General features: G+C 38.6%; 1 protein-coding gene across 1 annotated transcript in view; it reads right to left on the reverse strand.

Moving 5' to 3' along the window:
• Positions 1-1520: 1520 nt before the first annotated feature.
• LOC144509030 (uncharacterized) overlaps positions 1521-14821 on the reverse strand; it is a 70928-nt gene continuing 57627 nt past the window's right edge. The window contains exons 14-16 of the mRNA XM_078237292.1: positions 13967-14068; positions 9069-9192; positions 1521-5585 (exon numbers count right to left, since the gene is read on the reverse strand). Of these exons, the coding sequence (XP_078093418.1) occupies positions 5377-5585; positions 9069-9192; positions 13967-14068 (435 nt within the window). The 3' untranslated portion in view covers positions 1521-5376. The remainder of the gene's footprint in view (positions 5586-9068; positions 9193-13966; positions 14069-14821) is intronic.

Genomic DNA, 14821 nt, shown 5'->3' on the forward strand with positions numbered 1-14821 from the left:
GGAGAATGTGAAAACGCCACACAGTGACCCAAGCCGTGAATTGAACCCAGGTCCCTGGAGCTGTGAGGCACTGTGCCACCGTGCCGCCCCAAAGTGAGAAATAATATTTGCATCACTCAAGGACCATCTCCAACCAAAGAGAATCTAACCATTCCCCCGAGACTGAGCAGAGGGCTGAATGCTAGGCAATTAAGATTGTAAGAAGTGTGCTTGTAAATGATTTGGTCCTGGGGAGAAACTATTGATCCAAGAAGGAATGATGATTATGGCTGGTGACAGTTATGAAAAGACTATGTGGCAAGGTTGAAGCGGGCCATAAATATGCTCCAGTGTGCTCATATGGAGGGAAAGATTTAGGATGGACATGTATAACATTACCATGCAAGTAGGAAAAGCAGAGCTTAATAATTTAAAAATATTGCAGGCCAAGGATTAGATTCTGCAAGGCTTCTCATCTACACGCCCAAGGAATAAATTACAGTGCTTTAGTTGAAGTCAAAGAAGTGGTATTACAAAATGTACATTGCACAACCATAGTAATTGTCATTTAAAAATAGTAATATTCACTAACATTCTAGCTGATATTCAACTTTCCAAGCTTTTTACTGGAAACTGTGATGCTCATTCTTGATGATCAGGGAAAACAAGGTTGCATTTTGCAGCGACAGGAGGGGAGAAAATAGATATGATGGGAAAACTCTCCATTGGCTGGGGTTATACCTAGCACAAAGGATGATGGTTGTAGTTGCATGAGGTTCAGTGCAATCGCTGGAGACATCCCTCAGGGTTGTATCCTAGGCCCAACCATCAAAGCTGCTTCAGCATTGACTATCCCTTCATTGTAAGATCAGGAATGAGGCGGTTTGTTGATGATTACACAATGTTCAGTACCATTCGTAACTTGGATACTGAAGCAGTCTCTGGACAACATTCAGGCTTGGACTGCAAGGTGGCAGGTCGCATTCTTGTCCTACAAGTGCAGGGCAATGACTATTTCCAACAATAAACAATCTAACCGTGTCCCCATGACATTCAAATTACTAAACTCCCCCATAATCAACATCCTGGGTTTAGCACTGACAAGATTGAATTGGACTAGCCATATAAATACTGTGGCTACAACAGCAGGGCAGAGATCGGGAATTCTGAGGAGAATAACTCACCTGCTGACTTTCCAAAGCCTGTTCAGCATTTACAAGGTACAAGTCAGGAGTGTGTGATGGAATGCTCTCTGCTTGCACGAGTGCAGTTTCAACAACCCTCAGGAAGCTGGACACCATCCAGGACAAAGTAGCCCAGTTGAGTGGCACCCCTTAAACATTTGCTGCCTCCATCACCAACTCTGAGGCAACAGTGTGTTTGTATCATGTGTTGTAGGAACATCCACTATGCTGTTTTGAACTAAGGGCCTAGCTAGCAACATGACAAAACATTTAAAAATCATCTTTCCAGTCCTACACAAAATCAAAATTTTTACTCACCTACTGACAGATTGCAAAGAAATTGTACTAAACACAATGTTGGAATTTTCGATTTATTTTCGTTTCTTTAGAAGCAAATACCACATTTAAACAATGATGAAACATGTATGAACTTTACAAAAATTTCAGAAATGGAAGTGAGAACATAGATCACTTTTCCTGCAGCTTCACATTGAGCATCACTGTGGCTTAGCATTAACTGTACTTTCAAAGGAAGTACACTTTTCACAAAATGGCTCATTGTTCTTCCCAAAAAGGACACATCCTTATTTTCATCAGCCATGTAACCAAAACTCAAAGTAAAAGCAAAAATGTTTCAGTGACATTTTGATCATAAATGCAATCTCCATACTAATTGAAAGAGGAAAAGCTATTTACCAAATACTTACATATTTTAAAACAAACTTGTTGCACTTCAGATACTTTCTGTGCAAAGCTCAAATAAAAAAACTCAATTCCAATCTACAAAGAAATGTTCCCAAGAAAAAAAATCCAATTTACTTCAGGAGCCAGATGTTCTTAAGATCTAATAGCCTCTAAATGAAATTTGCATGCAACAGCATTGAGACCTCATGACCTTCAGATATAGGCCTGTTGATGCTTGGCAACAGAATATAATGTACATTATGTGGAATAATGCTTCACAGATTGAAAAATGGCCTAGTTAGAAAACAGATCCACGCAATTTTGAATCTCTGTAGAGTGGACCTATGAGGAAAGTAATTATTAGACCATACAAGTATGGTCATTTAATTGCCATTTCAATCTAAGAAATTCAGGAGTTTGTAGATTTCACGATGTTTTGTGAACAAGTTTTCCTGCGCTTTCAACAGGCTCCTCCATAGCTCAAAAATAGCCAACCATAATTTAGATCCCCAAAAGAAACCATTGAGATTTCATGCAGTAACCAAGATATCCAATTTATCAATATTTTAGCTCCTCTGTGGCAAAGTACACGTCCTCCATTCTAACCCTTTCCCAACTAAGCTATACCACAAGAAGCATTTCCCCTCCAACATATAGTTCAATTTAAGGATTTGTTTTAGTAGTTAGTAGACATGTGCTTCTGTTTCCAATTGTCTGCAGATTAGAGCACTAGTATTGAAATTGGAAATCCTTGCACTTTTCAACCTTCTGGACAATTTTTTCCTGTCCTTTCCTTACTATGTATGGGCAGTAGTTGCCAATTAGTTATTATGCATGCATATCTTCAAAGTAATTAGCAAATGCATCAACTGCAGGAAGACACTCTAGTTGTGATTAGCACTAAACCAAGTCAATACTGACATCCAAACACTTTTGCAAAAATCCTTGAATTGTGATCAGGAATAGAAACCAGAGTCAATATTCCCCTCTCTAACTGATGGTGCTACAACCAATTATAGTGTCCTAACTAAGACTGGGTAACTCAACACTGAGATTTGAACATCAATGCTCAAAATGGTGCAATAACTGGCTGAGCCATCAGTGGAACCACTTACATTATCTTTAAGTATTTTAGCAATATATTTTGGTTGCACGTTTGAATCTAAAAATAACACATTTTTAATTACTCTTGAAATCAAGAGTGGGAATTTTTTTAAAATGGTATGACATTTCATTACTGGAAACGCTGTTTAATTACAATTCATAAAACAATCACAAAACAATAAGGTTCCTTAAGGACATAATTTGCTTTCACATGTGAATTCACACACAAGTTGAAGCTAAAGGATTCAAAGTGAAACAGTTTCACAGGTCTGAATTCACAGTTCCAAATCTTCTGAAATGCACAGTATTACTTGTGTATTAGTCAAAACTTAGGTACCATGAACAATCCAAAAGAAGAAATGATCTATGATCACATATTCCTCCAATTCTGCTTTCTAATATCAAATATTTCCTACAAAATGAATTTGCAAATATAAATCGATGAAAAGTGTGCAATTTAGAAGCTACAAGGAAAATGTAATATTCAAACGATTGGTTAACAAACACTTGTACATCAAAACAGCCATCAGCTTATGGACATTTCTAATTAGGTGTATAAGAACACCAAGGATCTTGAAATTAAAAAGCATTCATCTATAATCAAGACAACCAATGCAACACCAACGAAATAAAGTCCAGGCATGCACACTTTTGTTCCATGCCTAACAGAGAAACATCTTCAGTCACCCAATGTTTCTTCCATATATTATATATACTACAGCAAAAAGTTTTATAGGTCACCTAAAAAGTAGCCTTTCAACACTTCAGTCATGTCGTTATCCAAAAGTTTACCAAAATAGTCAAGCTACTTGCATCCAGATAAATAAGTATTTTTCCCACCACCACCGCATTCACATCAAGGTGATGGTGGTAGTGGTGGGGGAGCGGGGGGAGATGTTCCCAAAACTGTTGATTTAGACATGTTGCCTAACTTGACTACATTTTGCATTGGCCGATGTGCATTAAATTTGATACCATAACTGCCTTAAAACTCCTTTATTATTGTATTGAATGTATACCAAACCAAATCTTTGTGCATCAGTGGCCAGCTTTAGCTCAGAACCTGATATTGCATATTTACCAAAACCTGCCCAAATCAACACAGCCAGGAGAGGATTTAGAAGCTCTTCTTTAAAATAGGGTAATAAACTTATGTTTTTTCCTTTTCAGGCCTCCCACTCAACGCAAACTAGTTTGCAGAGGACTGGGATACTTTCCCCAATGCCTTCAATACCAGTTCTAATAGCTGAATCATTAATTTTTGCTCCCCTCCAAATGGCATTGTCAGTTGGCATCTGATGCACAAAGCAATTTAAACTGCAACTGTGAGCTGAATGTCTCAGTTAGAATGCCAGTGTGGTAAATATCAGTGAACATAAAAACAGCATATTCCTAAGCTGCCCATCGCCAATTATTATAAAAAGTTACAACTTTTATTTACGACTATGTTCTAAAATATCTTACTATTTGAACTGAACATTAAAATGTGCATGTTTGATTTCTAAATATTCATTTTAATTGGCTTTTTTAAAAAAAAATGGACACAGATTGTATCATGTGCACAAGTTTATACAGGGCACAAAATGGTTAAACTGTAGAAATGTATCTCTCCCTCTTTTAAACTTGTAAACATACCATAGTATATGGCTGAATTAGACAGCCTAACAAGGGCCTTTGGTCTCTGCAGAATTGGTTGATCCCATTTCAGACAATCGTGGCAACACACATCAATATCCCTAAGAAAGAAGTTGTGGGGAAGATAGTGCTGGCAGCCAGAGTTCTTGTTCCTGATTGCCTATGATACCAGCTTACAAGTACACTTGTTGATGTAGCGTGAGGACAGGATGGGGCTTGTATGTGATGGTCACATAGGACTACCATCATTTTTAGGACAAACTGCCTTTTAGGTTAGCTTGCTGAGAAAGTTGAAATGGAGTACACGTTTCAATGTCTATGACATTGACCTTTGCACAGATAATGTGAAAGTTTGAGGAATGGATGCAAGTGCCTGTGGAGATAAAAATAACACTTCACTCCTGAAATTAGTTCTTCTAAGCACCAAGTTTTGTACATATAGTATTCAATGACAGGAGAAAAAAGGCAAACTATTTATAGTATTGCTTCTAGACGTTACTACTTGCTTTTCAACTGATGACAAAGGGTAGCAGGGGAATATACTATTTCATTGAATTTCAGCCGAATTGAGAGCTTGGGCTTGGTTTAGAGCAGAAATCACATAGTTAACCTTTAAAGAGATGCTAGCTACTGGAGAAACAAATACAAAAGAATACACCAATTGCAAAACAGATGGTCAGGGAAGAAGTTACAGAATAAGAGATCAATTTGTGCTGTGCTGCAGTTGTGCCACGTTCAGAATGCACAGCCCCAACCATCCACCGTTTTCTGTATACACGCTTGCAATGAATTAGCGACCAAAGTAGGTATTGGTCATGCTTGTATTCATGCCCCAGTTTACATCCTGAATACCAGATTTGTAATCTGACGAATAGCCCCTGCCTGAAGAGGGATACAGTGCAGAATTTCTGGCAGGAGTGGCAGAGGATAGGTACGATGAAGATTCAAGTAATGGTCTCACGTTTGTTGCCAAAGTATTCTGCTTCCAATCATAACTGCCTAAAAAGGAGCAAAATAGAACACAAGTAAATTTTGTTACAATAAAATGGAGAGTGATGCCAGGTCTGAAAAATTATAGCAAAACACTACCCAAATATCCCATTATAAAACAAGCAATGCAATGTAACATTAGGTGCTACAAGTTGCATTTTCAAAACCTCGGATGAAGTAGACTTTTAAATTTGACGTGGTGAAAATGCTAAACCACGTCCAGAAATTCATAGCTACAAACACCATAATGAAATCTGAAATATCTACACCAAAACAACTGTTTTTTTTTCAAAACCTGATTAATAGAATCAAATGCTCAAAGTATTTTATCAGAATTGCGTGCTGGCTGTCCTCACCAGTTCTCTGCCATGCCAAGTTTGTCAGTAACATAAGTCCAATTGCTGGCAGCTTAGAAATGTTAACAACAGAATTGTGGTCTTAAACCACTGCAGATCTGGGTGAACCAGTTCCTGGTTGAACTAGTTCCTGAGTTATGGGTGCACATTCAACCCATGGAGTCTACAGGTGTGATTGGAGCAGTATCCTTGTACTGACAACAATTATGGGCACTTCACGGCACAAATATTTGGCCATTTTTGGTTAGCAGATCTGAGTGAACCAGTTCCTGAGTTATGGGCATTCATTCAACCCATTAAATCTACAGATGTGATTTGACCAGTATTTTTGTACTGGCAACAATCATGGACACTTGACGGCACAAATATTTGGCCATTTTTGGTTAGCAGATCTGGGTGAACCAGTTCCTGCGTTATGGGCATTCACTCAACCCATGAAATCTACAGATGTGATTTGACCAGTATTCTTGTACTGGCAACAATCATGAACACTTACTTGACGGCACAAATATTTGGCCATTTTTGGTTAGCATAATTGAGATCAATACTGTAGGTTAAATTCCTCAGGATGTAGTGACTATCAGACCAGGGGCTCCTCAAGCACATTGATCTTGAAATATCCGTTTTGCTTTTCTTTGCTTGAGAGTAGGTCTGAGTCTCTGTCCTTGGAAATTACCAGCAGCAGGTACAGGATTAAAACTGGCACTTTTCCTGTCCTTGAAGCAGATTTTTTTTTTTAAGGGTGAAAAATGTTTCTATACAACACCCTTTGCCAACCACTGCCACACCAGAGCATATATGTGCAGAATACTCATTTAATATTTGAGCGAGAAACCTGCACTATTGGAATCTGACTCAATCGCAGGCTTTTAATCACACCCAAAAAATAATAGGTTCATGCTCTCTATTAGATCTTGGAGGCACAAACCATTGCTAAAGTAGTGTCCTGGAACAAATGCAGTGCATCATGTTCCATTTTACGTGGCACAAATATCAGTTGAAGCGAAGGTATTTAAAGCCCAACTATAAAAAATGTTGGTGAACCTTAGGCTCATGTTGGATTGTCTCTGAAATCTTCCAGATAATTACTTACCATGTCTGACTCAAATCACCAAGCCCTTGGTGACATTTGATAAATGCACAGGCACAAATGCGAGTGTTGGGAATCAGCCAATAACAGACAAACTGAATTTCATTTTCAGTCATTAACAGATGCCTTCAACTGCATTTTAGTCAGCTTCACAAGTCTACATAGGTACCTGATGAACCAGAACTAACAGTACTTTCCAGCTAGAAGGAAAGGATATTAGGGAATATGTTCAGCAGCTGGTGATGTAAGCTTGAGTGGAACAAATTTACAAAGATGCATCAACTGGAAGCTAAAGACATCCGAAACATTTCCAGAGTCATCGCTTCTCAATGTGGATTACATCTCATACGAGACAGTGAATTCTGCTGACAGTATTAAATAAACACCAGTTGCACAGGCTCTCAGAGTTATTACAGTCAACAATCAATGTTGAAACTACAGATTGTTCAGAGGGGCTTTTTGGTTGAATTCATTCACCATTAATAGTTACAGGATACCTGACCTGGCCTCAGCAAATGGAGTCATCACAGGCACCAGTGAAGGCATAAAAGTCACAGCACCATTAAGTTCTCCCAACTCGAATGTCAATATATAAAAAGGTACTTCTGTGCTTTCACAAGGTGCTCCAAAGGGTGCAACTCAAATGGAAATGTGATCTCTCTGCATCGCTCAATCCTATTAAATTTAGGTGGTGCCTTTGCAGATGGAAACTCAGCTGGGCCAGTAAGACAAGTCATGTGGTTCCTGCAGTTTCAGGGACAAAATTTGGCTCCATGCATTTAGGAGACAAATGGAGTAGGGCAGCTCGTGTAACCTTCAAAAATTAGTCTCAGATTCCATTTGATCCTTGACATTACAGAATGCTATCAGCACCTGGCTACTAAAGAATGCTGTTTAAGCATTCTTTTCATGGAAAAGTGCCATAAGGTTGAAGCCATTTGTTCATTAAAGCCAAATAAATTTGACATAAACAGAAGTGGAGTTCAATGAAAAATGGTCTTCTTCCTTGATATCGAAGAAAGCATTCTGTTTGTTCTGTGGGTGAGAGGAGTTTCTTGGATATTGGGCCAAGGCGAATGAATTTGCTGAATAGTGGCAGTGGTGCCTCTCCAAAAGCTGGGACTGCTTGTAAGTAAGGCAGATTTAGCCTTAAAGAACGACAAGGTTGAATTACATTCCAACCTAGTTTTGCAATGGACAGATTTTGCAGCTGGGAATACAATTCCAAGTCCACTGATAGAAACTACCCCAAGGTAGAAAAATGCAGGTATGCATAAAGATAGACCATAAGCAACTAGTAGTACACCCAAGATCAGCTAAGCAAAAAGTGCTCCTGAGGGTTTTCTTGGAAGTTGGGACCAAAGTGACTGCAACTGCCGATTGACAGTGGTGGTATCACTATAACAGCTGGCAAGTAGGACTTAAATGTTTTAACCTTCAGTACCTTGAATACAAAAAAGGACTCACTCCAACCTGAGATTGCAAAGTGCAATTTGCAGGTGGAAACTCAGCTCCAAATCCACTGAGTTATATGGAGGAGTATGCCCAAGGTACAATGAAGTTAGCATGGATAAATATGGATCTTGGGCAACTGATTTGTTGATTTTGGGTGCAAAATCTACAAACACAACTGGCTGTTGTAGTCGAGATCAGCACGTGGATCCCAGCACTGGGTCCTTAACCTCAGAACCCAAACCAATATTGCAGAAGAACACTGGTTTGGGTCCAGAATGATGCACTTCAGTCATCATTTCTGAAACTAATCCAAAGACTGGACTGGGCTGGTGTGCCAGATCAAGCCATAACAGACTGCAGGAATCTGAACTTTTGATCCAGAATATAAATTAGGATCTTAAATGGCTTTTGAACATAGTTTCAGGTGCTGTCCTCAATTGCTGTCATCCCACTTACCTGAAAATCCAAGCTAAATTTCAGGCAAAGTCCTCAATTGGTCAACTGAGATACCATTGAGGTAAGAGGTAATATGGTTTGCCTGATGGCACCTGTAAACAGAGATGTTGCTGATAACTTTCAAATCTGAATTACCTCTTGGGCTTTCTGAGCCTCGTACTGCTGAAGCTGGCACATCAGGATTATATCTGGAATAGTCATCTGGTATACCGGAGGATCTTGCAGTTCTTTGATCCAATGTTGGCCTCGTGGCTGGATCCTTTGAGGTTGGGCAAGGGAAAAAAGTTTTGAAATGGGATACAGCTAGAACTACGAAGACACTGTTTAGTTAAAAAAAAAACAAAGCATAAGAACATAGTTTTTTTTCAAACGAAGAAAACCAGTTCGAGTTTATTTAATACAATTTAAGAGCATTTTAGGCTGACTGTAAATAAAGTTCACTGGGATTATCCATCAAGTACCTTTGGTAATCAATAGAAGATCAGAGTATGATACTTGAGTTCAGTGAAATAAATAAACACAGAGATCCCAAGTGGTATTGATTTTCAAGTTCCTTTATTCATTTTAGCTGTAACTCCACTGCAATAAAGCCAATTCTGAAATTTGCAGCAAAAATGGAAAATTCTGGATTTAAATTTCAAAATATATTTTCTTTTCAAAATGTCTGTCTTTAAGAGTCCAGTGTGTGATGTGGGGTCAATACATCTGTGGGAGAAGAATTAGAAAATATATGCAAGTTTCCTTTTCCATTCAAAGGCAGCCTGCTGTCTGCCTAGTGGAGAGAACAAGACAGCAAAAACAAAAGCATCAAGGGGAGAGTTGAAGAAGCGATCACAGTAGACTATTTTCCAACTGCACCAGTTGAACATATTCTTGAAAAATGATCTGCAAGTCAATTTAGTTTTCCTGTGGCATGACATAAGCCATCTGGAGTTCCACAACAATACAAGAACATATCAAGAAGAAGAGTGCATTACTTTGTTCCAGTAAAATATTAGAGCTATTTCAGCAATATTTTCCTCTGGCAAGGGTTCCAGAAACAACAAGAACTCTAAACACATGCAAGTTTCAAATAGTCTTATGAAGCTTCTTTTCACGGATGTGTGTTGTGTGCAAGGCTTGACGGACTCTCCATTGTCAGAAGTGAAGGCCTTAACAGAATATCAAAAGTATCTAACACAATCAACCAAGAGCGTGACTGGTTTGATTCATAACCATTAAGTTATGAATCAAAACTGGAACCAAAAACCTCACTTGCAAGCAGAAGAATATTTTTGATTTCAAAGTTTAAGTGAGAAAAATATGAATTGAATCTGGAACACTTTGAAGATTGAGATTTCAACCCCATGTCAGTTTAAAATTAAAGTTCTGGATGAACCAAATTCCATATTAGCACGAAACTGGCTGCCTGGTTGTTAAAGTAAAAAGTAGTAACTTTGAATACCGGAGGTCAAAATCAACTATTTTGATTAAGATAAATTAGATCAGTTGTTTGGAAATTCTATTTGGTGCAGATAATTTGAACTGCAGCATTCCGCACCATAAACACTAAAAATGTAGACAATGTCACAAGTATTGACAGAATTGTTGCAGTGAGCATCCTTCAGATCTACTCACAATTTAACGCAACTAGTTTCACTTCAAATTGCTTAGATGATAGTCCTCGATGTCCAAATTAGCAAAGACAATCTACTTCTAGATCAAATAAAAAAACTCACCCGACTGCATGGAAACAAGTTTTTATTCCCAAGCGTGGGTAACGGTAGTAATCATCCAAAACTTAAAAAACTAAACTGTACAGCAGGAACAATTTGATGTACTCTGGTCTTGAGACAGGAAACTAAATAACTCACATATGAAGTTTGAGAGAAGCAAAGAGGCTCTTCTGAAGCCCTTAGCAGTATGTATAGTCTGACAGAAGTACCACTGGAAGAAAGTCTCTTGGCGAGGCATTAGCGACATAAGGAAATTCCTTGCCCAGTGCGCTGTTAAATAGACTTCAGGAAAGCTTTTGGTCGTTTCCTAGCAGTTCCTGAACCAACTGCTGAAACTGGGTGCTGCTTTCTGCTGAATGTCAGGATTCTCCTCCAAACACCTACTCCACAGCTCAGAATGACAAACTCTAATGCACATCTTCCGGCTGCCTCCTTATATGTGAAGCCCCTCTATTTCTTATCACTTTTGGAATCTGGCAATTTCAAACTCCACTCAAGGATTGAGCACATAATCTAGGCTGGCACTCCAGTGTATCAGGATAGAACTGTCACAGGTGCTATCCATATGAATATACTGTTGAGTGTTCAAGATCATTGCACGATGTAAAAAGCGAAATTTGCAAAGTGTTTTAACCAATATTCTTTCAACTGATACAGTTTGCCAAAAATAAAGGATCAGAACATTCATCTCATTGCCTTTTGTGAAATCTTGCTGTTCAAAATTGCTGCCACACTTATGTTTGCAATGTGGCACTGCACTTGAAAATAATTACCTGATGTGAAGTACTTTCGACATTATGGCAACGTACGATATATGCAAGCTCTTTCTTCCTTTACATAGGAATAGTTGTCTAATGATAGGGACTAAAATAGGTTACAGTATTTTCCTCATTCGCAGCAAAGCTTAGTGATTCAATGGAAGATGATTTTGGCAACATCAACTGAAGACCCTCATTTGGAATTTATATATTTACTGTTTGAACTTAGAAGAATATACAAAGTCACACGGACTTGAAACATTGTTTCTCACACCATAGGTGCTGCCAGACCTGCTGAATTTTCTGTTTTTATTTGGTTTCATCCCTGTAATTGTTGTGCTGAAGGAAAAAGCATTCACATTTATCCAGATTGTGTGTTCAGAACAATTGTAACATGAAACCTGGAAGTATGCTGTACCAAGCAACACCATCCAGCCCACGCAGAACTGAACAAAAATCTTCTTCCTTTCCATCTCGGGTTCTGGCAAAGGGCCAAACTACCACCAGAAAATGGTGTAGCTGGAGGAATTATAAGATAAGCAATCGTGAATATTTATCTTCATTTTCCATTCACAGCAATCTTAATAAATGTCAATGGTTAACGGCACGCAAGTTATCTGTCTTGATGATTGTCAGTTGTAAAACAATCCAGGTATTTATGGAGAAAGAAGCAATCTCCATATTAAAGAGGCATTTAACATTATCTTGGCAAGCAATTTCAGAGGTCAGAACAAGAAACAGAAGTCCGAGGCAATTTGTCCCAAACCTCAGCTGTACAGAAATATAACACAATCGCTTCTACGCAGAACTGAAATGTAGTATAAAGGTCTCCTTCCAAACCAAAAACTGGAAGTGTGCACAAAACCTCTTCAAATGTTAATTCCAGATGGTACAGAACAATTCCTTCCACATAATAGAAGATCCTAATCTGGTTGGTTTTGACAGTAGAAACAAGATGTGCCTCAGCCCCTTACCAAGTCGATTTACAATGCAAGGAATTAATGACAACATTTTAGTGCTGATAGAGTTAGAAAGTTTGATGAATACACATTTTCTTCAGTTGCAAGTCATCCTATTGTGAAAAACTGCGGAGTGAGACCTCTATTTGACATAGTGGGTGCTTGTGTAAATAGGGTGACACAGATTAAGCTTCTTGATGCACTTCCAATGGATCAATCTTTAAGATGGTCTTTCAAATGTCAAGAGTGCAAGAGAATGCAAAACAAACACACACACAAAACAAGAAAAAACTCACATTGATTGTTCTGCAAGATTAAAACTTTAATGAAGTAGCACCTACTCATTACATCACATTAAGCAGCAAAATCTTTTACTGTGACTACTCCTTGACAGATTTTATTCAGAAAAGCAGGGAATCAGTAATCCTGTATGCCTGTATAAGACAAGTAATTGAGTTCACTACTTTGCAGATAGAGTTCAAGTCATCTTGTCATCAATGATGACATTGTAACTCACTCTGGAGAGAACACCGATTTGATCCAGCTCAAACCTACACCACTCTGGACTTGCCCAGCACCAATCACGATGTTGCCTCCTTCCAGGTAGCGATGGTAGAAAGAGACAGCGCATGTAAAAGTGTGTTAAAACATGTTAAAAACAAACTCCCTACCCTCTGGGGCGGCGTGCAAAAGTATCCATTTGAAATTGGAAACCAAACAATGCAAACACAGCACCAATAGTGTGCTGCCTTTTATTAGCTTTCTAAATTTCTTTCCAATCCAAAAGGTATAATTATTGACTACTGTCATTGATTATAATTCAATAAATTAATAATGCTGGTGTGTACCTTCATTCCTCGCACGGGGCCATCTACTTGCTGCTACATAAATTAGAAAACCACCAAAAAACTCCCTTTAAATCAGTGTTAAATTAGGTACCATTCAGCTGCAAATGAATTACATTTATACCTGAGAATGGTATGTACACCACAGGTCTAAAGCCAGAGCTATCACTTAATAAAAATGAACTTTTGAGACACACTGCAGATATTTAACACTATATTCAACAGATGTGCGGGTTAGGTTGATTGGCCATGTTAAATTGAGTGTACTGTGTGGGGGATTACCAGGGTAAATGTGTGCTGTTACGGGAATAGGGCCTGGATGGGATTGTGGTCAGTACAGACTCGATGGGCTGAATGGCCTCCTTCTGTACTGTAGGGATTCTATGATATCTATGATAGCTGCCACGCATCAGTGCAACAATGCGACCTCTAACTTTTGTTTGCTGTGCATGGCATGTGTTCTCTACATGGCACATTCAGATTGATGAGAAGGAACACAGCATTTTGTTTCTGGTTACCGCAGAGTATTTAACCAAGAAATATTTGCAACAATTGTGATGAGCAAGAAAGCTGAAAATAAAAACCCGAAATGAGAAATGCAACCTCTTAAGCGATAAAGCAGTTCACATATTACTACAAGAACCAAAAAGAGCAATTGCTATAAAAATATATAATTTTAATGCAAGCTTGAGCTCTGAACCTTTCGCTACATGTAGACTCGTGGATCATCTAGTGGAAGAATTTCAAAATACTCACAGTTTCTTTCTTTTGATAGTAACTAATCAATGCATCCTTGAAAGCCTTTGTAACCTTCAGAACAAAACTGGCATCGTCTTCACTTTTTATCTGAAAGCGTTGCTGTAAGTAAACACAGTTACGTTGCTAAATCTCACTATAGAACATTAAATTATTCCAGTCAGAAACATGTCCTGCATTGCTTGGAATTTCAGTAACCAGAGCTAGTGACAGTAATCTAAATGTAATCTGACCAGGTGACTTATTCCTGCTTGCATACTACATTTTTAAAATATACTGAAGAACAAGAAAACAAATTTATTCTGTGCACCCTATACTGAATACTGCAGGTTTCATTGTAGTACTTAACTTCAGCACATACTCAACTAGATGCTAGTTTTGATGACTGCCCAATCAAAATATCTTGCAGTGACCTAGTATGACCAACCAGGGTTAACAGTCTAAATGGGATTGTTGATTTAAAGTTATTCCAGACCTACTTTACTTCACAGTAAGAAGTCTCAACACCCAGGTTAAAGTCCAACAGGTTTATTTGGTAGCGCGAGCTTTCGGAACGCTGCCCTTCATCAGGTGAGTGGAGAGTTGGGTTCACAACAGGGCATATATAGACACAGACTCAATTAGAAGATAAAGGTTGGAATGCGAGTCTTAACAGGTAATCAAGTCTTTACGGGTGCAGACAATGTGAGTGGAGAGAGGGATAATCACAGGTTAAAGAGGTGTGAATTGTCTTAAGCCAGGACAGTTAGTAAGATTTTGCAAGCCGAGGCCAAATGGTTACAGGTAGCGTGACATGAGCCCAAGAGCCCGATCGAGACCGTCCTCGTGTGTGGAACTTGGCTTTCTGTTTCTGCT

This window comes from Mustelus asterias, chromosome 2 (genome assembly GCF_964213995.1).
Source record: "Mustelus asterias chromosome 2, sMusAst1.hap1.1, whole genome shotgun sequence".
NCBI lineage: Eukaryota > Metazoa > Chordata > Chondrichthyes > Carcharhiniformes > Triakidae > Mustelus > Mustelus asterias.